We start from the raw sequence: 27,297 nt of genomic DNA on the forward strand, positions 1-27,297 counted from the left end.
TTTGTTATGTCCACATAGAATGCTGTATAATAATTTGAGCACATCTGGTATGTAACACAGCTGCTTTCACCTGTGGCACTACTTATTATAGTATAGGAGATGGCTCTGACTGTTTTGCAGTTGGTGGGTGTAAAGTACAGATTTTGCTCCGTGGTCATCCACAATAGCCATAAGGGTGCTGGGAGTGAGCAGGTTAGTAAAAGGATGGAATAGGATATGGTAAGGTGTGAGTGAACAACAGGCGAGTTCTGCAGATGAGAAGAGAGTAGTATTTTAGATGGATAACCCACATCTCAGGGCAAGATGAAAGATTCCTGACCAGTACTTACTTTCGGAAGCCAAATTTTTAGTACTGCTGGTAGTTACATACGAACGTACATGGAATTATATTAGCTTTTGGACCTATTGGTTTCTTCCTCATGGAGAAAAGAGGGGTATGCTGGGGATGTTGTCAGAGATGAGGAGGACACAGCGAACAGTACAGATGGTTTAAGAGGAAGAGAAATGAAATTAATAGTGCAGTTTAGGGCTATGTGGAAAAGGAGATTTTTTGGTAGTGGTGGTGGTTTTGGGGAGACTAGTCAGAAAGAGTGTGGAAAAATGAGGAGAGTGGAGGTGAAGAATTAAAAAGCAGTAAAGAAAATAATTCAATAAGATACAATAAAAACAAAAAAAGAGAGTGGGATGCTTTGTACATTAACATAGTTTGTCCAGCAGAGTGTCAGCATTTGATTATTTTGGAAGTCAAGCAGGTGTGTCTGTGTGTTTTTGTTTTACACAAATCCTCCAGAAACAATGGATCAATTTCAACCAAACATGAAACACAAAGCACTCCTTGTCTGTAAAGAAGTACTGCAGGGGTAATACTCACCTACCCCTCATAGGAATTGATTGGGGGTCGGGGGTGGGGGGTGGGGGGGTGACACAGTAGGTGGATAGGAGAAAGGGAGAGGAGGAGATGGGCAGAATGAGAGGGGGGACAATAGATGGACAGAAAGGGGGAGTAGGAGGAGATGGTCAGAGATAGGGGGGAAGAGGAGATGGAAAGAGAGACACATACCTGAAAAAATTTCAACCAGATGTAGTACATGGTTTACTTTATAGGAAAAGAATACTATGCATGGGGTCGCAAGCTGGAAAGGAGGTAATGTGTAAAAATAACAGAAAGTGGACAATATTAGTGTCAAATCCACAGTTTCTGATTTTTCTAGGCTGATTGGTGACAACCTCAATGGCATTTCACCACTGCAAGCTAGAGTAGAAACAGTTAGAGTGTAGCATGTACAAATAATCGAAAAGAATTGACGTTAGTATCAAATCTCCAAATTTTCAGGATTGGTAGGCTGATTGATGACAGTTCTGATAACATATTGGCCCCTAGTGATGTGATAGGGATAGTGATGGTGTGAGTGTAGGATACAAAAATAATAGAAAACAGGAAATATTAGTGTCAGATCCATAGTATTCAGGGTTGTTAGGTTGGTTGATAAGAGGATTGATGATAACTGATCCATTGGGGCAAGTCTAGGGATGGATATTTGCGTTAAATTAATAGTCCATGAATTTGTGAAAGCTTTTACTTTATAATTTCGTATACATTATTTGCAATTTTGAAAAAATGCAAATAACTTAAAGTTTCTGTTACAATGTATACAGCTTTCTTTCCTTTTCTTATCTAAGATAAGACTGAGATAAATAAGAAACTAGAACACGTGTGTGTGTGTGTGTGTGTGTGTGTGTGTGCGTGCGTGCGTGCGTGCGTGCGTGCTTTTACAGCAGTCCTTACTTTGAAAGTGCCACTGACGACTATCCCCTGTCCCCTCTCTTGTTTTTGATTATCTTTTCAGTATCTCATTTCCCCATACATATTACCCTCTGCCATTTGCCACATCCTTTTAAACCCCCACTACAATATCACTGTGGATGCAGGTTTGTGTGAGATTGTGTGTGTGGAAATCAGTAGCTTAAAGGCTTGTATCTCTACAATCATACATAACAGATCAATTATTCTCTCCAGTCTCGGTTTATGTTATTGCAATAATGTTATTGCAATATTTTCCTTTAACTTCATGTTTAAAAGTTTGTTTCTAGATATCTGCCACCCCTAGGTCTTTGTTGGATATGCATAAATGACCAAATAGTGGTGTGGGAACTTACTAATGAAAAAAAGTCTTCAAAAGCAAAAGTAATTAAAGCAAAGATGGTGTCTACGTCATTACCAACAGGAATATTGTTTAGTAGCATTGCCCACAAATATCACTGCAGTTCTTTTGTATCAGTATTAAGATTGATAGATATTTTACTGAAGAGATCTACTGTATACAGTGATAATTAGTGCTCAGCCTTAGTGCAGTGACTCATATGTTAACTGGAACTTGTGTCAGATAGGTGCTAACAGCTTAGAGAAATATTGTCATAATACTTTCCTCTCCAAATGTCAGTATTTGTCCATTGGTACATTCTGCCACTTTTGTTTTTGAGTTATATTTGTAAAATTGGAATATTGTGCAATGTGACAGAAAATTTTACTAATGTTGAAAATAAAATTGTTACTGTAAGCTAATTAATTAATGTACCCTGTCTTTCACTTTATAGCAATAATTCTGATAAAAATATAAATGTGAAATTAGTCAACCACCACAAGAGATTATATAAAGACAATAAAAATGCACTTGGAATTTCATGTTGTTGCAGTATGGAACATTACACATTCTCCAGGAAATGAGACTGGCTGGTCATTCAGACATACAATCCATAGTAATCTGTGGAGGACTGAGTCGCAACAAGCTGTTTGTGCAGACACAAGCGGATGTAGCGGGCTTGCCAGTATTGCTTCCCAAGGAACCTGAGTCGGTGATGTTAGGTGCTGCTATTCTGGGGGCATGTGCTGCAGGAGTGTATCCAGAAATTACAACAGCTGCTAAAGCAATGAGTGGACCAGCAGAAGTATTGAAACCGAGAGATTTAGAGCACAGGTATGTTTCAATGAGAAAAATGTTAAAACTGTCTTTTCTCTCCCACTCTTCTCAGTACCTCTTCATTTTTTACTCTGTCCATCCAACTTATTCTTTCCATCCTCTGCCGTGTCCACATCTCAAAAGACTCCAGCCTTTCTCTGTCTGTCCTCCTCAAAGTACAAGTTTCAGTGCCATACAGAAGAACACTCCATACAAGACATTTTTTGAGTCTCTTCCTGAGTTCTCTGTCCAGACCTCTGCATAAAATTCCCCTTTTCTTATAAAATGCCTCTTTTGCCATTGCTTTCCTTATTTTAATTTCTGTGGTGCACTTCCAGTCAGTGTCTATCCTGCTTCCAAGATACTTAAAATTTTGAACCTGTTCTAATATTTCTCCATTCAGTATAATTTTTATTTTTTTTATTTCCTCCTAGTGCAAATACTTTTGTTTTCTTTGTGTCTATTTTCATTCCATAATTTTTTTTCGGTTAGCTTCAATGGTGTTCACCAAATCCTGTAATTCTTTTTCCCCTGTGGCTAGAAGGACCATGTCACCAGCAAACCTCAAACACCCTACTCTTTTTCGTCCAGTTTCTACTCCTTTGTCATCTAATGAGCACTGGTCATCACATTTTCCAAGTAGAAGTTCAAAAGGATAGGTGATAGACAGCATCCTTGTCTTACTCCTTTTCCTAGTCCGACCCAGTTTGTACTTTCTCCTCTCACTTTAATGATTAAGATATAATGAGTTTACAAATATTGTGCTTTTCCAGTCCTCTTTCTTTTCTCTATTATAGTCGCCAGCTTGTCGCAAACCACATTGTCAAATGCCTTTTCTAGATTGATGAAGCACACAAATAGGTCTCTTCCTTTTTCAATAAACCTTTCTCCCAAGATTCATAGGAGCCCTATTCCATCTCTGGTGCCTGTATTCTGCCTAAAGCCAAACTGTTCCTCGCCACTATTCTCCTCCATTACTTTTTCAAGTCTCTTATTAATTATTCTTAACATCACTTTGGCTGCATGTGAAATGAGGCTGACTGTCCTGTGTTCATTGCATTTCTTGGGTCCTTGTTTTTTCGGCAATGGAATCATTACTGTTGTCAGAAAATCCTCATTCCATTCACCACTGTCATATATTTTATTACATAACCTCAATATTTCCCTTCTTATTCCATCTTGGTTCAAGCATTTTAATATTTCTTCTGGTATCGTATCTGTATCTACCGCTTTGTCATTTTTCATTGCAGCTATGGTATATGCAGCATGTATTAAATAATTTAGTGTCCACCGTATGTATTTGGAAGTACTATATTTTCTAAACTGTATTCACATACTTAACTTATAATACTGTGGATGGCATCCAGCACTAATACAATGCCTTTATTTTCATAACTGGGGTTTTGATGAATGTTGTTAAATTCTTTCCTTTAACTCCTACAGATACTGATACATTTACTCATAAGGAAAGTCATCTTGATTGGAAAGTCATCAAAAGAAATTTTAGATGTGTATCAGAATAGTGTGGTGGGGTCACTATTGCATGTGTAAAGTGTTAGTAACTTGACTGAAGATGTTGACAGTGAACTCATGTTCTATAGATGGTATGTGAAGAACAATGTATAAAAACATAACGAGATCTTGAGAAAATTTCAATATGATAAAAGAACTGGAAATTAATGCTCTATATGTTAATAAGTGTAATACTGCACACTTCATTCTGTACCTCTTGATGCTTTCCATAAAGATCCTTCATACCCGTCAAACTGTACTTCGTACTCGCACATTTTATATTTTACTTGTGCATTGCTGTTGGCACTGACCCTAAATATTGCATATGAAAGTACACATCTGAGATTGCAACAGACCTCACACTGGAATCTTCTGCTGTTGTGGTCCATACAATCATTTGCCACAAATTTGGTAATGTTTTGACTGTGCATTTCATCATGTAGTGTCCATACCAGTCAATTTTATTCTCTTCATAAGATTTTGTGAATCCCTGTTCTGTATTTATCAGTCATACTTCACAGCAGTGTCTGAAAAGGTAATATATCTGATAAGCAGCACACTGTTTAAATACATGGCATTTTCCCCCTTACAAGATAGTATCACTGTTGGTTCCTTCACTATTGTTTGATGATATACTCCTTCTCATTTTTGAATAAAACTCCAAACTGTATAACCTGCCCCCTTATTATGAACCTAAAGCAGCAACAAATGCCATATAGTCTTTGTATATGTGTCAATCTGTAGGCAAAGTACTGCCTTGCAATGAGATGATAATTGCATGAGATCTTATGTGCAAGACTATACCTCAGCGTAATCAGACTGTTCCAGTCAGTGGCTTTGTTGTTGTTGATCAGATGGATTCCCATATGAAAACATTATTCTGACAGTTACACTAGTCCTTGAGGGCAAACACAGTCTTTTCATAAATGTGTCATAGTACATACAGTCTCTTAATACCTTGAAATAAATAGATAGGGAATATTGTACCTGGTGCAGTGTAAAACAGTAAAGTTACTTGACTACATCACACAGCAAACCTAGAGTTAGTGGATCACTGATATTGTGCTGTGTACAAAATGTTCAGACCTGTTCTGCTGCAAGTGGTCAATGGTGAATAAACTGAATACTGAACAGTTCTGTGCTCTTTCAGCCATGTCTGGCTAGCAATGAGTTCCATAGTCCCTGAGACCTTAAGATGGATTGTGCTTATTGGAAAGCACAATTCCCATAGCAATTTGAGTTGTTATTTTACAATGCCAAAACCTACCTACCTCTCTCTCTCTCTCTCTCTCTCTCTCTCTCTCTCTCTCTCTCTCTCTCTCTCTCTCTCAGCGCTGAGGCAGCTCTTATGTTGTTTCTGGTGCTAGGTTGCATAAATGAAGACAGATTTTTATGTAACACGTACTATCTACATCTACATTTACACTGTGCAATCTGCTTCACAATTTTTAGTGGAGGGTAGTTTAACCATGATCATTTTCCCCCCTCATGTGTGCATGTGGGATGTGTTGGAAGACCAACTGTATAAAGAGCCTCTCTTATTTTCCTGTCATGGTAATTTTTTGAGATATGTGTGGGAGGAAGTAATATAGTGCCTGATTCTTTGTGGAATGTACATACTAAGAATTTTAACAGTTAATGTCCCAGGGAGGAACATGCCTCCCTTGTAGCATTTGTGACTGGAATTTGATCACCCTCTACATTGTACTCTTCCACTTACTGAATCAATGGGATGCAACTTGCCCCTCTTTTCTCCTACCTAGTGATGATCAAAACTCAAGGAACAGACATTTGAGTATTTAATAAGCCTCTTCTTTAGTGAATTAATTCCATTTCCTTAAGTTTCTTCACATGAATCTTAGCCTTGCATTTCTTTTCCTGCAACAAGTTGTATATGGTCATTCCACTTTAGGTCACTGTAGATGGATACTCCTAGATACAGTTTCCAGTGATTTGTTGCAAGTAGTGTGATCAAATAGTAATGAATTTCTCAGCCTGTTTATGTGCAATAATGTTCCATTTATTTACATTGATGGTCAACTGCCAGTCCCCATACAAAATGTCAGTTGCCTGCAAGTCTTACTGCATTTTACTACAGTTTTCTAGTACTTCTGACATTATCCACCAAATCGTTCATATGTACAGTGAACAGTAAAGGCCCTGTAACACTCCCTTGTGACTGCTCCCAAAGTTACTTTCACTTCTTGTGTTACTGTCCCTTTAAGAATTATATTTTTAATTTTATCTGCCAGGGAATTTTGAAACATGACACATCCTATTAACTCATATATTACTCACTAAACAGCACAGAGCAGTATGAATGCCGTGAAGGAATCAAATAACATTGCATCAACCTGTTTGTCAGATCTATGGCCCTCTAGATTTCTTGACTGAATGGGGCAAACTGAATTAGTGATGTCTGTGGAATCCATACCGATTCTTTTAGAAGATATTTTCATTCTCCAAGTGAGGAAAGCATATTTTAGAACTACATAGCAAATATTAGTCAATTATATAGGCCTACATTTATGTGGATCTCTACAATGACAGTTCTTGAATACATGAATCACAAATTGTTTGGATCTCTTTATTGTTTCTGTAACCTACAAATCATTTCTGCTAGAAGGGGCAGCAATTTCTTTTGTATGATCTGTTCAGAACTGCAAAAATACACTGCCTGACAAAAAGGTGTTGCAGTCAAAAGACATGTTCAGTTGCCAGTGTTACTTTGTACATGTACTCGATGTCGTTGAATGTGTAAATGAGTGGAGTTGCAGTTATCTGTGGCAGATAGACCACCATCAGAGTGTGCTACAGTTTTTCATGTTGAATGTTGTTACCAGGCATGTTAGGGCACATAAAGAGGATGAACAGTGACAGATATTGAGAAATCACTGTCAAGGACATGGAGATGCTATGCACTCAAGTGAGACAGTGTTATCAGAACCTAAAATAGTTTGAAAGAGGCCTTGTTGTGGGTCTCCATTTGCTCAGTTGGTTGAATTGTGCGATATCCAGATTTTTTGGGCATTCAGATCATTCCAACGTAACAAGTGCTGGCACGAAGATCAAGAATGATACAGCAGGAGAGGGCTGTGAGACGACGTCAGCCAGTAGCACTCTGAATACAAGGACACCATGACTGGAGTGGCATCTATACAAAGAGAATAAAAGCGATGTGCCACATAGCTGTGCCCACACTAGAAGATGAGCACTAGAAGAGCTGTGACTTATGAACTCGTGTGATTAGTTTGCATGGAAATCATATCTATCAAAGGACATTGATTATTTGCATGTCGCAAATAGATTGTGACCCACCTTGTACATGCACAAATTAAGTATTGTCAGTTCAATTACTGTAATAAACTCCATTAATATGATTTGCGTGTATGTTTTCTATCTATCTGAGAAAACAGCTTTCGAGGCACCCTATATTACGTGAGTGGGCAGGATCCCACATTGGTGATCAGGATTCACATAACAATGCCGTACCTCGTCACCAGGGAATTTTCTTTTGTATTGTTGGCACCTTAATTCTCTCTTGTGTCTTCTTTGCAGGGGCATTTACTTGATTTAGTAGTCTCTTTTTTCTAATCAGAGTTTTCAGTGGGTGTTGCAGAAATTTTCTTTGCTTTTGTAATTATTTTTCCTTCTTACCTTGTTTGTTTTGTTCATTTGTCTCTTCCAACATGATCACCCTGCCTACACCACCCACTGCTCAGGCACTACATCTGCAAGCATTAGATGCACAACAGAAAATATCTAACCTGCTCTATGAGGTGCAGCAGCTACTGGCCAAGGCTGCACACCTGATAGAACAAGAATCACCAATACAGCTGCTATACCACCTTTCCGAAAGTTTTGTGAACAAGAAGAGGAAAGGCTTGAGTGGTTGAAACAGTTTGAAGCACACATACTGTAAGCTTTCCCAGCGTAAACTATTGATGAAGGTTTCTCAGGTCTCCAGCCAGGTGGTAGTGTTGATATCTGGCGACGTTTCGGGAAGTGTCATACTACCCATCTTCTGGTGAAGTGTCGATATTCGCAGAGAGCAGGCTATTTATATGCGTGGTCACCCCCCACCACTAGACCTCGTGCGGCTGCGGTGGACCAGCGGCGTGAGCGCGGTTGTGGGGATGGCGGTCGCCCCCGGCGGCCGCGTTAGTTTCTCGGTGTAAGCATTCTGTTTGTGTCCGTGGCAGAGGACATTGACAGGCACTCTCCCGACGGATTGCCACTATGGCCGGGTTCCATGCTGTGCTGAGTTGGTATGTCTCTGTTGACCAGATTCTCGTGAATCCTTATTTCTATGGATTATTTGATCATGCTTTCCCAAAAGCCAGATGCTCGGCACAGTACGTTCGTGTTTTCGAAGTTGAAGGTGTGTTCTTCATTGATGCTGTGTTCTGCTAAGGCTGATTTTTCTGTGTGGCCTAGTCGCACAAATCTGATATACGTTCTTTGCAGCGTTTAGATATGCAGCGCTGTGTTTTCCCGATGTATTGCTTTCCACATTCACATGGTATACTGTATACTCCTGGTGAGTTAAGGTTCAGCTTGTCTTTGGCAGAACCTAGGAGGTCCCTCGTCTTTGGTGGTGGTCGGAGAACAGTTTTGATCTTGTATTTTCCCAGAAGTCGTGCAATTTTGGCCGAGAGCAGACCCACGTACGAAAGGAAAGTGAGTCGTTTATCTTCTTCTTCTCCTTCATTATTTTCTTCTGGGGTTATCACTGCTTCTTTCTTCCTTTCAAGCGCCCTGTTAATCTGCGTTCTACTGTAGCCATTTTGTTGGAAGACTTCTCTCAGGTGTTGCAGCTCAGATGGTAGGCTGTTGTTGTCGCAGACGGCCCTCGCCCTATGTACCAGGGTGTCAGTACAGTTTGTCTTTGTGCTGGATGGTGGCAGCTTGTTGCATGAAGGTATAGATCCGTATGTGTCTTCTTTCTATGTACTGCATGGCCTAGTGATCCATCTGCCTTCCTCTTAATTAAAATATCAAGGAAGGGGAGGCATCCATTTTCTTCCATTTCCCTTGCAAATTTTATGTTCGGATTGATGCTGTTGAGGTGTTCAAGAAACTCATCTAGTGCCTGTTTGCCATGTCCCCACACGACAAAAGTGTCGTCGACATAGCGGAAGACAGTAACCGAATCACTTCATCCGCTATGTCGACGACACTTTTGTCGTGTGGGGACATGGCAAACAAGCACTAGATGAGTTTCTCGAACACCTCAACAGCATCCATCCAAACATAAAATTTGCAATGGAAATGGAAGAAAATGGATGCCTCCCATTCTTTGATATTTTAATTAGTCTAGTGGAGGGGAGTGACCGTGTATATAAATAGCCTACTCTCCGCGAATCTCAACACTTCGCCAGAATTTGGGTAGTATCACACTTCCCGAAACGTTGCGAGATATCAACGCTACCACCCGGCTGGAGACTGAGAAACTTTCATCAATAGTTTACACTGGGAAAACCTACATTCACATATATGACACCTCTACAGGGAGGAAATAGTCTGCAGCTTCAAACGGCTACAGAAAGAGCGCACCAGGAAAGCGAAACTTCTTAGCACACTGGCTGTCCTAAAAAGCTGCCAAGACGAGAACATCTTACCAAGGTTTGCGGTGATTCGACATCCAGTAAAATCTAAGAAGACCGACTGGATGTTACGAAGAGCGGGCATGGCCTTAGTAAGGGAGCGCATTCATTTCACTCGGAAGGAGCTTGATAGGAATGCGCACACCCTCCTCACATGCCACCTACAACTGGCAGGGACATTACCAGCCTATCTGTGGGAATGGGTCGACTGCAGCACTTACTCCAACAGTGAGGTGCAAAAACAGGGCTCTACATCTAAACAACTCGGAAAATTTGGCAGATTAGCCGGGACTCAGACAACAAAAAAGGAGATGAATGATACCAGAGCCATGGTCAATTTGACTGGAAAAGAACTGGACGCTGCCACAATCGCAGTCCTCAAAAGAGGACTGAATTTCGCCCCCTTCCCCAGAACAGTCCCGAAACGAGACATTATCAGTGGTGTGGAAGAAGTAGTACAAGTGCCTCCAAAGGAGGAAGCCGAGGAAGTAAGACGGAAAACTTGCAGAATAATCTTCAGATCTCGATTGCCTAAAAATAAAATATCTGCGGAAGTACCAGCAGCTCTCCAGTCCCTTAGAGATGACCCTGATATATCGATCCTACCAGCAGGCAAAGCGAACGCTACAGTGCTGTTAAGTACTGCCGAGTACCGACAGAAAATAAACCTTCTGCTACAAGACGAGGCCTACAAGAGGCTGAAGAAGCATCCAACCCTGACGATGAGTAGAAAGACGATAGCTCTGCTGAAGAAATCGGACTTACCAGAGCAAATGAAGAAGCGACTGTACCCCAGAGCTCCAGCGATACCACACCTCTATGGACTCCCCGAGATCCATAAGGAAGGGGTACCTCTGATGCCGATTGTGGACTCCATCAACTCTCACAGTTACGAACTTGCTAAATACCTAGCGACACTGCTCAAACCCCTTGTGGGACACTGCAGTCACAATGTGAGAAACTCAGCCGAATTCGTAAAAATACTCAGGGACATGCGACTGCAAAGGGAGGACCTACTCGTGAGCTTCGACGGGACGTCGCTTTTCACGAAAGTGCCTCTTCAAGACTCCTTGGCACTTTTAACCCAGCACTTTGAACCACAAACAGTCAGCCTCTTCGAACATGCACTAACAACCACGTACGTTCAGTGCAACATGGAATTCTTCGAGCAGATCAACGGTGTGGCGATGGGCTCCTCATTGGCTCCCGCGATTGCAAACCTCTACGTGGAACATTTTGAGGAGGTGGCACTTCAAATTGCCACAGAAACCAAAGCACTTCTTCTGCTATGTCGACAACACTTTGGTCATGTGGGGACATGGCAAACAGGCACTAGATGAGTTTCTTGAACACCTCAACGGCATCCATCCGAACATAAAATTTACAATGGAAACGGATGAAAATGGATGCCTCCCCTTCCTTGATATTTTAATTAAGAGGAAGGCAGATGGATCACTAGGCCATGCAGTACATAGAAAGAAGACACATACGGATCTATACCTTCATGCAACAACCTGCCACCATCCAGCACAAAGACAAACTGTACTGACCACCCTGGTACATAGGGGGAGGGCCGTCTGCGATGACGACAGCGTATCATCCGAGCTGCAACACCTGAGAGAAGTCTTCCAACAAAATGGCTACAGTAGAACACAGATTAACAGGGCATTTAAAAGGAAGAAAGAAGCAGTGATAACCCCAGAAGAAAATAATGAAGGAGAAGAAGAAGATAAACGACTCGCTTTCCTTTCATACGTGGGTCCACTCTCGGCCAAAATTGCACGACTTCTGGGAAAATACAAGATCAAAACTGTTCTCCGACCACCACCAAAGATGAGGGAGCTCCTAGGTTCTGCCAAAGACGCGCTGAACCTTAACTCACCAGGAGTATACAGTATACCATGTGAATGCGGAAAGCAATACATTGGGAAAACACAGCGCTGCATATCTAAACACTGCAAAGAACGTATATCAGATTTGTGCGACTAGGCCACACAGAAAAATCAGCCTTAGCAGAACACAGCATCAATGAAGAACACACCTTCAACTTCGAAAACACGAAGGTACTGTGCCGAGCATCTGGCTTTTGGGAAAGCGTGATCAAATAATCCATAGAAATAAGGATTCACGAGAATCTGGTCAACAGAGACATACCAACTCAGCACAGCATGGACCCGGCCATAGTGGCAATCCGTCAGGAGAGCGCCCGTCAATGTCCTCCGCCGCGGACACAAACAGAATGCTTACACCGAGAACCTAACACGGCCACCGGGGGCGACCGCCATCTCCACCACCTTGCGCACACCGCTGGTCCACCGCAGCCACCCGAGGTCTAGAGAAGGGGGGTGACCGCGCATATAAATAGCCTGCTCTCTGTGAATCTCGACACTTCACCAGAAGATGGGTAGTATGACACTTCCCGAAACGTCGCTAGATATCAGCACTACCACCTGGCTGGAAACCTGAGATACCTTCATCAATACCAGTCACTGTGAAACTTCCCTATCTATTATCCACATTAGGAAGTGCAGTGTTCCGATTAACTCAGAAGTTATCTCCTAACGCCACTCCAGGTGAACTTTCTTATGAACAGGTTGTAGGTTCACTCACTAACTGTTATGACCAACAAGTGATTATTTAATTGTAAAAAATATGGCCAGAACAAACTTATCTTGAGTGGGTAACACGTTTGCTAGGTATGACAAGGAAAAGCAAATTCAAATGTGCTTGTGGGGCTTTATATTCAGAAGTTTTGTTGCATGATGGGATCATGTACAATGTACCTGATGTCAAACTCAGAAAACAGATTTTACAACAATTCAGCAGGTAGTGCAAATACTAGATCAGTATAGTTCAAGTGCCCTGTCCACCGATAAATTTGATTAGGCAGCTATTTGTTGGGTTGAGTCCCTTGTTTGCAACTGGCCCATTCAGTGGCACCTTGTGCTCGCCATGCCGAATAAATAATGCTTCATGCTGCATAAGCAGTTCACTAAACAGGTGTCTACACAGACAAACAGAATTAAGTCTTGTTCTGTTGTTCATGGCACAAACGCCAAGACTGCCCCACCCCACAAGCTCAGTGTTACACTTGTGGTACAAAAGGACGTGTACAATCTGTATGTTTGCAATGGAACAAACATAAGAATTTGGCCCACTCACAAACATCTAGTCACAAGACCCATGTCACTAATGCAGTATATAAAAAGTCTGCAACAGGCATTCACAAAACTAGCAAGCATACAATTTCTTCAGTGACACGCCTGTCCAACAAACTTTCTGCTCATTTATTTCTTTGTGGGAAATGTATGAAATTTCAGTTGCATGGGCGCCTCTGTCACATTGCTAAATCATCACACATGTGAACTGTTTGGCTCCCCGTGCCTGTCTAAAACTAGCGTGAAACTGATGGCTTATAAAGGATATGACATTCCCATTCTTGGAAAATGTACATTGCCTGCCATCTGTGACTCATATATGTGAATAGTAACTTTTACAATGCTACAATCATTTGATTATGGGAACATATTCTTTTGGTTTGTTTGGCATTAACATTCAAGACAATGTGTTGTCAGTGTCTGCATTCCATACAAAAGATAGTGTCGCTATCTTGCTAAAAGAATTCCTGGTACTCTTTTCTGAAGGTTTAGGCAAGGCTAAAAATTTCAAAAATTGATTTGCACGACGCGTATTTTCAAATAATGCTCGATGAAGAATCTCAAATAGTGTGCATAGTAAATACTCATTTGGGTTTGTTTAAATATTTGCATTTGCCTTTCGGGAGTGCTTCCACACCCACCATTTTTCAGTGGTATTTGGAACAGCTAACTGCACAAGTGCCAGACTGTTTAAATTATTTGTAAGATATTGTAATAGCAAATCATACACCTGAAGAACACATTTCAAATTTATGTGCTTTGTTTTGTGTGTTATCTGATGCAGGACTAAAGTGTGAAATGGACAAGTGAGAGTTTCTTAAACCTGAGTTGCAGTATCTTGGCCATGTCATAAACAGTCAGGGTGTACATTCTCTTCAGTTGAATTTGTTAGACATTTGAGATTTTCTTGTTCCTCACAATGTCACAGAATTGCAGTCAGTATTAGGGACAATGAACTGTTATATTCAGTTCATTCTGAATGCTGCACAAATAGCAGCTCCATTGCATTGCTTGCATCAAAAGAATGACCCCTTTGTTTGGACAGATGAGTGCCAAATAGCTTTTCAAAACATTAAAGATGCATTGCTCAGTGATCGATGCTTAGTTCGCTTTGATCCTGGCAAACACTTGTATTGCAAGTTGATGCTTCCTCTTACAGAACTGATGCAATGCTTTCACACAGATTTTGTGAAAAAAAAACAGGCCTATTGATTTTGCACAAGAGTGTTGTCCAAAGGTCAGTGTAGCTATTAACAGATTGAGAAAGAGGCTTTGGCTATTGTTTGTGGTGTGAGCAAATTCCGCCACTGTTTGTATGGCAGAAAATTCTATTTAGTAATGGATCACAAGCCTTTGCAGCACTTATTTCATCCAATAAAACCAGTTTCTGTATGAACAGCCCAAAATTTGCAAAGCTGGGTTTTGTTATTGTCTCAGTACCAGTACGAGGTTATGTACTGTCCAACAGCTCAACATGGTAATGCGGCTGCACTTTCATGTCTTCCGATTGGCCCTGATACAGACTTTGATGCTTCTGCTGCATCTTGTTGTTACATCAATGCTCAGATTCTTGGTATGGACACCCAAATGGAACAGATGATGTCACAGTGTCATGCATGTGTGGAAAATCAGTCTGCTCTGCCACAAAAATTCTCTGCTTGGCCTAAGTCGCAGGCACCATGGCAACGTATGCACATAGACTTTGCAGGTACTTTATGGAACACTTGTTTGTTGATTGTGGTTGACTCATATAGCAAGTTTACTTTTGCTGTGCCAATGAACACAACAATGTCACATAGCACAATTCAGGTATTGTCCTCTATGTTTTCCTTGAAGGCTTACCTGAAATAATAGTGTAAGGCAACGGACCTCACTTCATGTCAAATGAATTTGAAACATTCTGTGAATGCAATTGCATACAGCATCGAACTAGAGCACTGTTCCATCCACAGTCAAATGGCAAACCGGAAAATTTTGTCAGAACCTTCAAGCAACAGATAGCCAAACTTCACTTCAAACATACCAGAGATCAAGCATTGCAACTGTTTCTCACCTCCTATGTTTGAATCCACAAGATCGCCAATGGAATTGCTTCACAGCTGCCACCATGAGACACCGCTCCATAAGCTCCACCCTCGTCAGCATCTGGCACTGAAGGAAGGCCACAAGTATTGCTTCGCATTGCATGATATTGTCATTTATAGGGCATGAGGCGAGATTGTCTGTCGACTTGGTGCTTGCATGTATTTTACTTCAGGTCCAGATGTCTTGCAGTGCTGACATCACAATCAAGTTCAGCATTGTCATGTGGACGATGATCTTTCAGTGTCTCTTCCTCCTTATTCATGGATCCAGGGGACAGTGTGGCTACAGCACCAGCCAGATACTGCCATCACGACACCATGAGATGAGCCCATGGAGATGTAGCCTTCGCCTCTTCAGCCTCCTCATGTCCTACCAATGGAGCTGCACCCTTGCAAACCACAGCAGTCGCTGCCTGCTTCATCTTGTTCATGGCATCAGGAGGTGGATGCATACCCTTCTGGTTGTTTTCCGGGGGACATTTCTGCCAGAGCAAAAGCCGGATGGCGGGGTACGACCTGAAGTTTGTCGTCCCCTGCAGTCACAGCTTCTGGTTCGGCACAGTTCCCATGCTCCTGCCTCCCCTACTATTTTCATGCTCCCTACATGACAACAGTCCGTTGCTTTGGGGGGAGGGGGGGGGGGCAGGAGGGGGGGGGAGGAGGAGGAATGTTCCAGCATAACGACAAATGCCAGTACAAAAACCAAGAATTATACAGCAGAGAGGGGTGTGAGATGATGTCAGCCAATAGCATGCTGTCTAGGAGGACACCATGACTGGAGTGGCATCTACACGAAGAGAATAAAAGCAACACACCGCCTAGCCATGGCAATAATAGAATGCGGGCTTGAAGATGGGCACTAGAAGAGCCATGAATTATGAGCTTGAGCTTGAGCTTGCATGGACATTGTATCTATTGAATGACATTGATTATTTGCATGTTGCCAATTGATCACAGCCCACCTTGTACATACACAAGTTAAGTATTGTCAATTCAATTACTGTAATAAACTTCATTAATATGATTTGATTGTATGTTGTCTAGCTATCTGAGAAAACAGTTTCCTGGGCAACATATATTACATGAGTGGGCAGGATTCCATACAGATATGACAGTGGCCCAATGCTGAACTGCATGGGACATGAGGACAGGTATACTCATCTTCAAGTTTCCGGTTGACCAAATTAGGCCCTCACAAGGAAGCCGTTCTGTGCATCAAGGACATTATAACTTCTTCACAACTGCACCTGCAGTCTGAGAACAAGCAATGGACTCCCTGCAACAGTCTGTGTCACCCCAGAGCATTTGTCAGAGACAGGCAGGAGCTGGATTAGATAATTACTGTCCCACATGTATGCTGCTATTAATATCACAAAAGAAACAGCTGTATTTAGAGTTTTGCCATGACTGGGAAGCATGGACTGCTACGAATGGTACTACACTGTGTTCAGTGATAAATTGTGGTTCTGCACTGCCCCAGATGACCATCTTTGGTAAGTTGAGTATGGTGGAGAACTCCTATTCTTCCAGTGTCGCGGAGAGGCACATTGGTATTACTTCTAGCATCATGGTGTGAAGAGCTATCAGGTATGACTTCAGATCATGGGTGGTAGTGACAAGAGAACTCTGATGGTTCAACACTATGTCATGGACATCATGCATCCTCGTGCATTACCTTTCAGGTGACAGTATCATGTTGTCATTTTTCAACAGAGCTGTACTTGTCCACTCACGGCACATGTCTCTATGAACTATCTGCATGATACTGATGTACTCGCATGTCCAGCAAGATCCCCAGATCTGTGCCTGACGAAACATGTGTGAGACCGGCTTGGACATAAATTTCATGCTAGTGCCAGTATCCAGGATATCGCGGACCAGTTGCAGCAGTTGTGGGCCATCTTGCCTCAAGAGCGGATACACCTGCTATATGACATCCTTCCCAAGTAAATCAGTGCATTCATCCAGGCCATGGGGTGTGCACTGTCACTATAATGAGTAGGCTTATACTGCCAAGGTCTTTGTAAACTTGATTCAGTTTTATGTGCAATGAAATAACAACTCATATTCTGTTAGCCCACAAAGCTCCATTTCATTTTCTCTTTTCCTTCTCGGTGCTTTCATTGTTTTGTCAGGTGGTGATGCCTGTTTTCTGTTGAATAGGTTGGGTTGTTTTGGGGGAAGAGACCAAACTGCGAGGTCATCGGTCTCATCGGATTAGGGAAGGACAGCGTGAGAAGTTGGCCATGCCCTTTCAAAGGAACCATCCCAGAATTTGTCTGGAGCGATTTAGGGAACTCACGGAAAACCTAAATCAGGATGGCCGGACTCGGGATTGAACCATTGTCCTCCCGAATGCGAGTCCAGAGTGCTAGCCACTGCGTTCCTGTTGAATGGTTTTTGTCGATTTTCTACTCCACAATCACTTATTTCAATATGTCCTTGGCATTTCTGGGGTTTGAAGAATTAATGATATTACTATCTTCCACAGTGAAACAGTTTTGGAAGATCAGATTCTGAATTTCAGCCTTCTCTCTCTGTTAGCTTCTAGTTTGGTATGACAGTGAGACTGGATAGATGACTGTGATCCATTTACTGAAAGAACTTTACTTCTGAATTTATTGAATGCTTCTTGCAAGCTCTCCTTATGCTCAATTTGACTTAATTTAGCTTGTTTGTTTATGAAGAGGCTTTCTTCATTTTAATCTGCAATGAAGTGCTCTATGATTCTATAACAAGTTCCTAACTCAGCCATTGAACTGCTTTAGGTATTTTCAATCCCTCACAACCTTCCTATGTATGTAGATGTCTAAAGTGTATTTTTCAGTATTCTAGAATTTTATCAATTGATACACCACAGATTAGTTCCTAAAGACAAATGTTTGCTGTTAACTTCTCACGTACTCTACAGCCTGTTTGCTCTCACACTTTCTGAACAAAAAAATCATCTTCCTTTCTTTAATGTTTCCTTTATCACATGTAGTCATTGAGACCAGGGTGTCCGAGGCTCATTTTCCAGCCAGGCTGGAGTTTTCTCTGCCCGGGGCTGGGTGTTTGTGTTCTCCTTATTATTTCATCATCATCATTTGTGTGAGTGACTAGATTGGATTGTGAAAAGAAAATGGACTGTGTAAAAATTGAGACTTTGTATGGGTGCAGATGATCACGTAGTTGAGTGCCCCACAAACCAAACATCGTCATGTAGTCATTTATGCTCTAAGAGCTGCATTATCACTGATTCCCTCAACTATGGTAACTAATTCAAATAGCTTTGGTCTGTTAGCCACTAGCAGAGATAAGAGGACAGCCTAAAACACAGTTCTTTAGTTTACTACTCAAACTAATTTTTAGGAAAATGGTTCAGAACTGTCTCCCATGAATCCCTGTCCCTAGCAGCAGTTTTAATTGTGTGTGTCTCCAGTTCTGTACCTGACAAGTTGTGATATTATCCAAATTTTCTCTGTGGTGTTGCCACTATAGGCCCTGAGGGGATTGTGTAAAAGGCATCAAACTGCCATGTTCAGTTCACCTGTGATGCTTACACTCACCTATATTATTTTACATTTGGAATCTGCAGTAACATCAGTAAAAAGTATTTAGTTTGTGTTGTAATAACATTTCTGCCACAATTGACATCTAGCCTATTCTTCTGATACATATTCCAGTCTGATGTTATGATTTCATTATACACTTCCAATTTCAGCCAGATTTCTATTATTGTACTATGTGGACATCATTACTTTTAGTACATTAATTATTACAGTTAACAAACACCATGTCAACATTTTCACTTTCTGATATATAAGGTTGACTGTTATTATCTTTGATTAACATGACTGATATTTCCTTTCTCTAATTATAGCAAATATTTCGTCATCGAGTCTAACCTAAAAACCCTCCAGCTCCAAACTGGAGGATTGATACACAGGCTGATACAGCAGATAATGACCCGTGCTTCTACCCTATATCCAAGGCTAACTGTCTTCACCATTTCAGCCAGGCTCTTAAAGTATCTGAGCATGGGTACAGAACCCTAGTGGCAAGTGTCAATTGTGTCTACATGATCTACTGCTGATGTGAATTGCACCCATTGTGTCCATAAGCCTCTGGACGAGTCTCTTGCACATATTGGATGAGGCCATGAGCAAATATACAAATTGCTTGCTGAGTTTCCTTCCCAGCCTGATTGTTGTTTTCCTTAGGCGTTCCAGTCCTGCCTAACACTCAACTTTGCATGATTATCAGCAACGGTCCCAACAGTTGGCTTTGGATATAGGGTAGAAACATGGATCATTATCTGCAGTATCATAATGCCAGCCAATACTGGCCCTGGTGTGCTGTCAACAGTGAGCAACATCTCATATCTGTTGCCTAAGTGTAAGAGGACAGGCCTGTGTCCTCTACCTACAATCATCATCTGCCAAGATACACATAAACTCACCATAGTCTGTCAGTCAGTCTCAAGTGTAAATGAACTGACCAGATCATGTGCATCAGAAGGTTTAGTGATATCAGGGTTTCCAGCAGTACCACAGTTTTCACTGCAAATACCTTCTCAAAATAATGCTTAAACATTGTTGCAGCCCAAGCAGCAGTCTGAAGTCTTGACTGTGAACAATGCAACTTCCTTCTGTTTCTGGACAGCAACCAATTCCTCTTGTGGTCTACAATACAAGCACAGTCCCTATCCATCTCCTACCATGCAGAGCTATATAATATATAAAAGAATATCCCAACACAAACAGTTGGAGACCAACCGACAAACTACCAGCAATCCCCAACTAGGAGCTTAAAGTACATGACTGTTGAGCTACAAGCAGTAAGTAATTTCAGTATTGAAGTTACAATCTACAAAGAATAAAAACATGAAATAAAAATGAGTTCTCATTTCTTTATGTGATAGTACTGGGTTATGCAGAGTGTTGTCACTCTGACATCACCTGAATTACTGTACCTTCCAGTAATGAAATATCAATAGGTCCTCTGTCACTACCATAACTTCTTCCCAAGCTACACAAGTCTAATTATCTTGACTCCCCAATTTTTGCTATCTCTGGGCCAACAGTGAACAAAACTCTGCATGCACAGCTCAATCTTGTACAAATTCACATATTTCATTAGTTATTTGTAGCCTTAATCTTTAATGATACAAAGAGCAGTCATTGGCCTCTTTCTCTCTGTCTTCTCTCTGGCTATCACTACCTACATGTACTTCTCTTAGCCTTTTTCTCTTAATGTAAGAATTGATTCAAAAATTCTCAAGATTTGACATCTGTTTCTCGCTCTGTGTGTGTGGTAACACTTCACTTGTAATTTGTTTTGGCTTTTGATATTCAGGTGCTTCTTACATCTTTCAGACCTCATTGATGCTGTTGTTGGAACACTAGGTGCTTATATTTCACAAGTAATTTCAATTAAACACACACCAGTGGTGACAAAGTTAGACAGTGTTAACCAGTGGCTATACAATTTTACTTTTTCTACAGAACTATTGATCACCTTCAAATCACTTCTTAAAATAATGCATAAACAAATCTTGAAATAGCACTAGTTCAAACATAACTATGTAAACTTTATGATATATGTGACAGTTTCCACAAATATTAAAGCTACAAGCCAATAGGGCAAATTTTTTGCTACATAAGAACCATCATAATAACCATAATGTGGCAATCTGGCTTATACATTTCTCTTCCTGTTTACATTGTAGTGTTTTTCTTAGCAGTGAGATTGATGCAGGTCAAACACTGTTCTACATTAAGATTAATGGAATATGCTACTCCATGGAAAAATAGCCTGAATGAATCTGAAATCAGAGAACACGTAGAACGGTGTACCACAATAAGTGACCAAACTTCCACATAGGTAAGGTCTCAGTAGCAAGCACCCTCTCCCCTTCTGCACCACTGAAACGTCAGTATTACACCAAGTGAAGAACTAAAACAGAATCTTTGAAGTAGAAACATAACAGCAAGTGTAACAATGACTCATTGATAACAAAGAGCACAACACCACATCTGAATGTGACTGAATGACTGGTCTGCAGGAAATAATTTTGGTATGTCCTTACATTTTATCTCATTAGATGGAATGCTTCTATGGCAATGATGTGTTTATGAAACCAGCAGATAGAAACACATTTGAGATGGCAGGCTTTCTCGGTGAATGTTGATGATAAAATCTTCTCAGGTTGACAGCTGAGTCAGTGCGTTGTTCTCCAACAATGTTTCAGCAAGTTTCTTACTTGCCATCTTCAGACAAAGATGGCAACTGAGAAACTTGCTGAAATGTCGCCAGAGAATGATGCATTGACTCGGCTGTATACCTGAGAAGATTTTATTAACAGTAGATAGAAGCATGGTTACACAATAACAATGTGTCCACAATGTGAGATGTTTGACATCTTGTCTGCCTCACTGTGACAGACTGTACATCATTTTTCACAGTGTGGGCTCAGTGCTGGTATGAATTAGTCTGAGAAGATGAGCTGGTACAATACACAATGACAAACAAAACTGAAGGACAAAACTAACCATTGCAAGATGTGTCAGTTCCATGTAATACAGCTCAATGAAACATGGACCATACTTAGAAAGAACTACTACAGTACAATGATCAGAAATGATACTTTTATTCAAAGACACTAATTACATTGAAGTCACCATGATTTATGACAGTTCCCTGGTTGTTCATAGCAAGTGTTTTCATCACGAATAGGAGTGTATGCTCTCTAACATGCTCTCATGCAGTGGTTTGGAATGCTCTCGATGCACTCAAATCAATGCTGTGAGCAATACCAAATGCCTGGTCTTCATAAAGCTTCATTCTCCTTCCAGTTTCCAGATGGATTTTCCCTGTGTGAAGTCATCCAAGTGTTGTCTCTGGACCATACTGCAATGAAGAACACAACCACTGTGCACCGTAACTGTTCACTAATTGACAAACACCGTCCTTTCCCATTCCTTTAACTGCCTCATATTGCAGGCCCAGCCCCATTTGGCACTATAGACATGGTGACCTTGCACCATGTGACATCCATCTACCCATCTTTCTTTGTGTAACTGCTCTGGCACTTTTTTGTTTCCACTGAGGTGTTAATATGTTATGGTATTTGATCAATCTCATTCTTGAACTTTGCAGCACAGTGTGCTGCAGGCCCGACTGGTGCCATTGTGGCAGATCCTGTAGTCCATAAGCCACAAGTGTCTCAGACTAAAACAAGTTTTTGAATACTGTCATTGCCCTGCTGGATGGCAAAAGGTAGTATTTAAGAATAAGTTCTGCTTCAGCATGTTCTACATTGATACCCACATGTTTGTTAGATTCTGCTGTGGTGAGTAGCATCTGGGATCCTGTATTTTTGAGCGTCATAGTGAGCTAATGCCAAGTGATGGTATTTGGGACACGTATGGGTAAAAGATATGTCTTTAACTTGACATACAAAGGGAATTATCGCCTGCAAGCCCTGCATCAGGAAGGTTTTAGAACTCCAGTTTCTGTCCTTCCTTCAGGCAACTGCATACATCATATCTTAGCAGGAAATTGTTCAGCCACATGGCGCAACAAATGTGTGAGCCTTCTTCGAAGAATCTGAGGTAGCTCTGCATCCCAAACCTGCACATTTGCAAGAGGCAGTACTCTCTGTGACTCTAGCAGCCCTTAACATATTTGTGCCTCTTAGGTGGTGCTAAAAGGAGACTATCTTGGGGGCTCTGTCTTAAGTAATGAAGTTCAGATTAGGTAAAACTAGTCTTCCCAAGCTGGGGCTTACTAAGTTCTACCAGTATTTTATAGTTGTAAGCAATGTAAAGCATTATAGTGGAACATTGTGTCATTAAGAGTTTGGTTACTAGCTTAACTGCCCAGATAACAAGTATGATAAAGGGTATTAGGCTAGCTCTGTTACAGGTAGCTCTCTTGAGTCAACTTATATATCCATAGCTAATTATGGGAATGAATTGGTGACTATCAGTTCCCTTCAAACACTAGCATTTTGAATGGGCCTTTGAGCAGTATTATAGTCTGCATGTAAATTGAAGAGCAAGCAGCATTTGCAGGTGAGGACAGTGGTGTTCCCTGGAAGAAAGGTACAAATACCATATAGGACGAGTAATAATCAGTGTTCCATCTGGCAGTGCAGTGTTGTGATAGCACTGATTGTGTACTTGTGCATTTCTTGCATTAGTTGTATCACTTATTAATTTCTGTGGTTCAAATGATGTTAAAGTATTGAGGAGGAAGTAAACACTGTGGGCCCATCTGTGCATTGTCATCACTCTTTCATAAGGCTTGCTGCAAAAGGGCCGGTATAAGCTTATACAACATCCTCTATGTGTTTCTTGCAGTATAGCTGGGTAGACAGAGTGAGCACTTACCTTCTTGCACTTCAGTTTGCAAACATACTTGAACACTCAATCAAACAAATATATAAGAGAGCAGTTCACATGAAAGGAAATTGTAAGATTAAGTAGTTCTCATGTTACAAAGTTTGTCCAAAGACTAAGGAATGGGACATTACTTACAGAAATCACAACCTTCCTTCAATCTGCTATGATTTTAAATGCTAAATGTCTTTGAGGTTATAGTGTCCATGACAGATTTATTGTGAAGGTATTGGTTGTAGCATGAAAGGGTTTCTTGCATCTTGATAGAGACGAGTTGCACCATAATGGGAGTTGGCTGGTATCTTCAGCATTAAAGACATTGTGAAGGAAGTAAGTGGTCAGCTTCAGAAGACCACAGCATTTGTGTGGATGTTCAACAGTGGTATTCCCTGCATATGTTACAGAAGATATCATCTGCCTGGAGCTGTGGTCCTCCATATCTTAATTTCTGAGATGTCTTAACTGCCAGCATTCTGGTCATACCATTTTTACATATAATGGCTATGCAATATATGGTATGCATTGATATGCTGCTTGTGAAGAAGTAACCTCATGTCCACTTTAGTGTAGTGTGTTAACTACATTGGTAAAAAAAAAAGAAAAAAAAAAGATGTTTGGTATAGTGGGTATGTGTGATTGAAAACACGAACTCTGATTCTGTGAATTCTGCACTATTTAAAGCCACTATGTACTGTGATTGGAGCCTTTAACCATCCTGGTATGGAATCAAAGGGCCTATGGATATATGCTTGGGGAATTTCCCTCCACTTATTTTCAAAGTTGGAACATCAACTATTGTTGCTGGAGGTTGGTTAACAAGTTGTCAATGAATCAAATTGCAGATAGCAGATATTTTCAATGAATGGTATGTCAGATAAATGTGAAGGTTAGGGTGACAGTAGTACTTGTCATTCCTTGAAAAATAATTGCACATTTCTCAACACATGCTGGTGGATGTTGTTCTGCTGAAACATGGCAACTAGTTTTCCTGAAAGAGGACAGTATCTTGGGTCCTAAAACTTCTTTGGTGTAGCTGTAATTGTTTGACTTTCATCATAATGTAGGAATTGGGATCCCATGTTACATAAAATAGTGCCACAAACATAAATCCAATTAGCAATGCAGGCTGTCCTATAGTGTGGGGATCATCACACATATACAGCCATCATTACAGGATAGGTTGAAATGGGACTCACCTTGAATCACTACATCACTACATTTTATGACTCAGCATTTTAGATAAATGTTCATGTATCCATTACTATCTTTGTGGTATCAGAGAATTAAAGTTGACAGAGTTGCTTACACACTGGCACGTCAGTTGTCAGCAGAGGACCATGAACCTTGACATAGGATGGTCAACCACATTTCAATGTTCCAGAGCCAAGCCAACACAGTGACTGAAATTATGGTCTGTTGCCATAATTCAGACAAGGTGGCAATCATCCTACACTGTGGTCAAATTTTTTACAGCCAAGTATATGCTCATTATCATGCACAACCCTCTTTGAATAACTAACTCGCAAATCTCCAACATACAACATAAGATGAAATCTCAGGGTAAGATCACCAACAATTTCATGAGACCTAGTCATTCTTCCTTGTTTATACTTGTTCACATGCTCACATTGTGCCCTTTGATGCTGAAGAGGTATACTGATATTTACTTTTATATTTTCACTTCATTCAACAGCAGTTCAGTAAACTAATTTGATGCTTCAGTTACATCAGGGGCCAGTGCTGCCATATGTGCACACAATATCTGTACAGCCATAATTGCTTATTACTGGTGCACTGCTCTAAAGATCCTGTAATGTTTCTTTACATTTGTGTTATTCCTTCTTGGTGTTGCAATTTTCATGAATTGTGTAACTGTATAATTAACATCATACAGGACAAACACAGACACTTAAGATATAAATAACGAAGTACCTGGTTCCTGAGTCCTCTTTCTGAATGGGGTATTTTTTTTGGAACGGCCACTGGGGATAAACTTTCACAAAATTATAAAATATATTTATAAAAGCAACAAAATTTCATCATCTGTCTTTCAAAAGTATTATCCCTTGCATGTTTTCAGTCAAATAAATGTGAACTCCCATAGCACTGAATTTTATAAGTGAGGTTTCCATATTGTAGAGCCTAAATTCTGATGTTGATAAGTTCTTATAATTTTTACTTCATAGCATACAACTTTCAGTACTGTCCTTAAATATTGCTAACACCGACAAACAATTTGATTTTACATTAAGGTGAAAGTGTTTGTCACTTTCATAATATCCTAATAACTTTCAGCAAATTAATATCGATGTGTTGATTCCATTTTGAATATACCAGTCTTATTTGATGCAACATTCTTTTTCTTTCTTTCAGATACCACCAAAGAAAGTACAAAGTGTTTCTGAAAATGTTGGAGGACCAGAGGGCATACAAAGAGGTCATGTCACTAAGATCAATGATTTAGGTTGTGTTACTTTTTTTTTACATCTGTAATCTATAAATGTGTACTGGAACCACAATTACATACAGTCTGTCTTAGAGCTAAGACAGACTGATCCTGGACCACACAAAGGGAAAACTAGCCTGCTCTTAAAATTTTGGAAAGAAGACCTTAAATGTAAAAGATTGTTTAAGAGATGAAATAATGTGATTAAATGTTATAGGGACTGAGTAAGAACATTAAATTTCTTAAAACATGTGGAAAACATAAGTACATTAAATAAAATACATATTTTTCTATAATTGTATCTTATTTGCTTTACCCTTTTTTATTTGTTCATTTTGCTGTGTGTGTTCCCTTTGTTGTGCCACTTGGTCCATATGATTATTTCTATGTTATTCCTGTGTCCAATTTTTATATTTATAATACAGAAAATAATTACACTATTGTTCGGTATGATCTTTTAAACGTATCATACATAAAATGCACAGTACACAAAAATTAAGGCAGGGCAAACCAGTCACCTACAGAAGAATCCATAGTGCCTCAGTGTACATTTTCTGAACTTTAAGAGTGCATAAGTAAGTGCTGCTAGCATTCATCTTCATGAAGTGATAGCCTCCAGAATATCTGATTTTGTTTATGTCATCAGTTTTACATCATCATCATCATCATCATCATCATCGACATCATTGTCATCATCATCATCATCATCTAATGTACTGCTATATTTGGGTTGCCATGAAGAGCTCAGTTCCTAATTTTCGTTAGTAACTAATGAACACATCACATTTTATTTATTTTTTATGGTACTGTTGCAAAGATAGCTCCAGGTATAAGAAAAATACTCTAATTTTCATTGTTATTGAATGAGCTATATTTAAACATAAATTTACTATGTCTTAATGCCAATTATTGCTTTATATTGCATAATATTCCCTGGACACCAGTGGTCAGAATTGATAAAGATTAAAAATTTATTGCATTTTATGGTTTAGTTTTTAAGATATGTAGACAGAGATCTCATTGAAATGTAGATACACTATAACCTCTGTTGCGTATATATCTGCTTCATGTTGCACAGCAGGCTTAGTGGAGGTGCACACACATTTCATTTTCATGGTTATTTCATTGCATATTTTTTTGTATTTTTCAA

General features: G+C 40.3%; 1 protein-coding gene across 2 annotated transcripts in view; it reads left to right on the forward strand.

Annotated features, from left to right (window-relative positions):
* LOC126345210 (FGGY carbohydrate kinase domain-containing protein) overlaps window positions 1-26,448 on the forward strand; it is a 134,022-nt gene extending 107,574 nt beyond the window's left edge. For both annotated transcript variants that reach the window (XM_050002083.1, XM_050002084.1), the window contains exons 9-10: window positions 2,695-2,975; window positions 26,075-26,448. In XM_050002083.1, the coding sequence (XP_049858040.1) occupies window positions 2,695-2,975; window positions 26,075-26,165 (372 nt within the window). In that variant the 3' untranslated portion in view covers window positions 26,166-26,448. The remainder of the gene's footprint in view (window positions 1-2,694; window positions 2,976-26,074) is intronic.
* The last annotated feature ends 849 nt before the right edge of the window (window positions 26,449-27,297 follow it).

This window comes from Schistocerca gregaria, chromosome 1 (genome assembly GCF_023897955.1).
Source record: "Schistocerca gregaria isolate iqSchGreg1 chromosome 1, iqSchGreg1.2, whole genome shotgun sequence".
Classification (NCBI taxonomy): domain Eukaryota; kingdom Metazoa; phylum Arthropoda; class Insecta; order Orthoptera; family Acrididae; genus Schistocerca; species Schistocerca gregaria.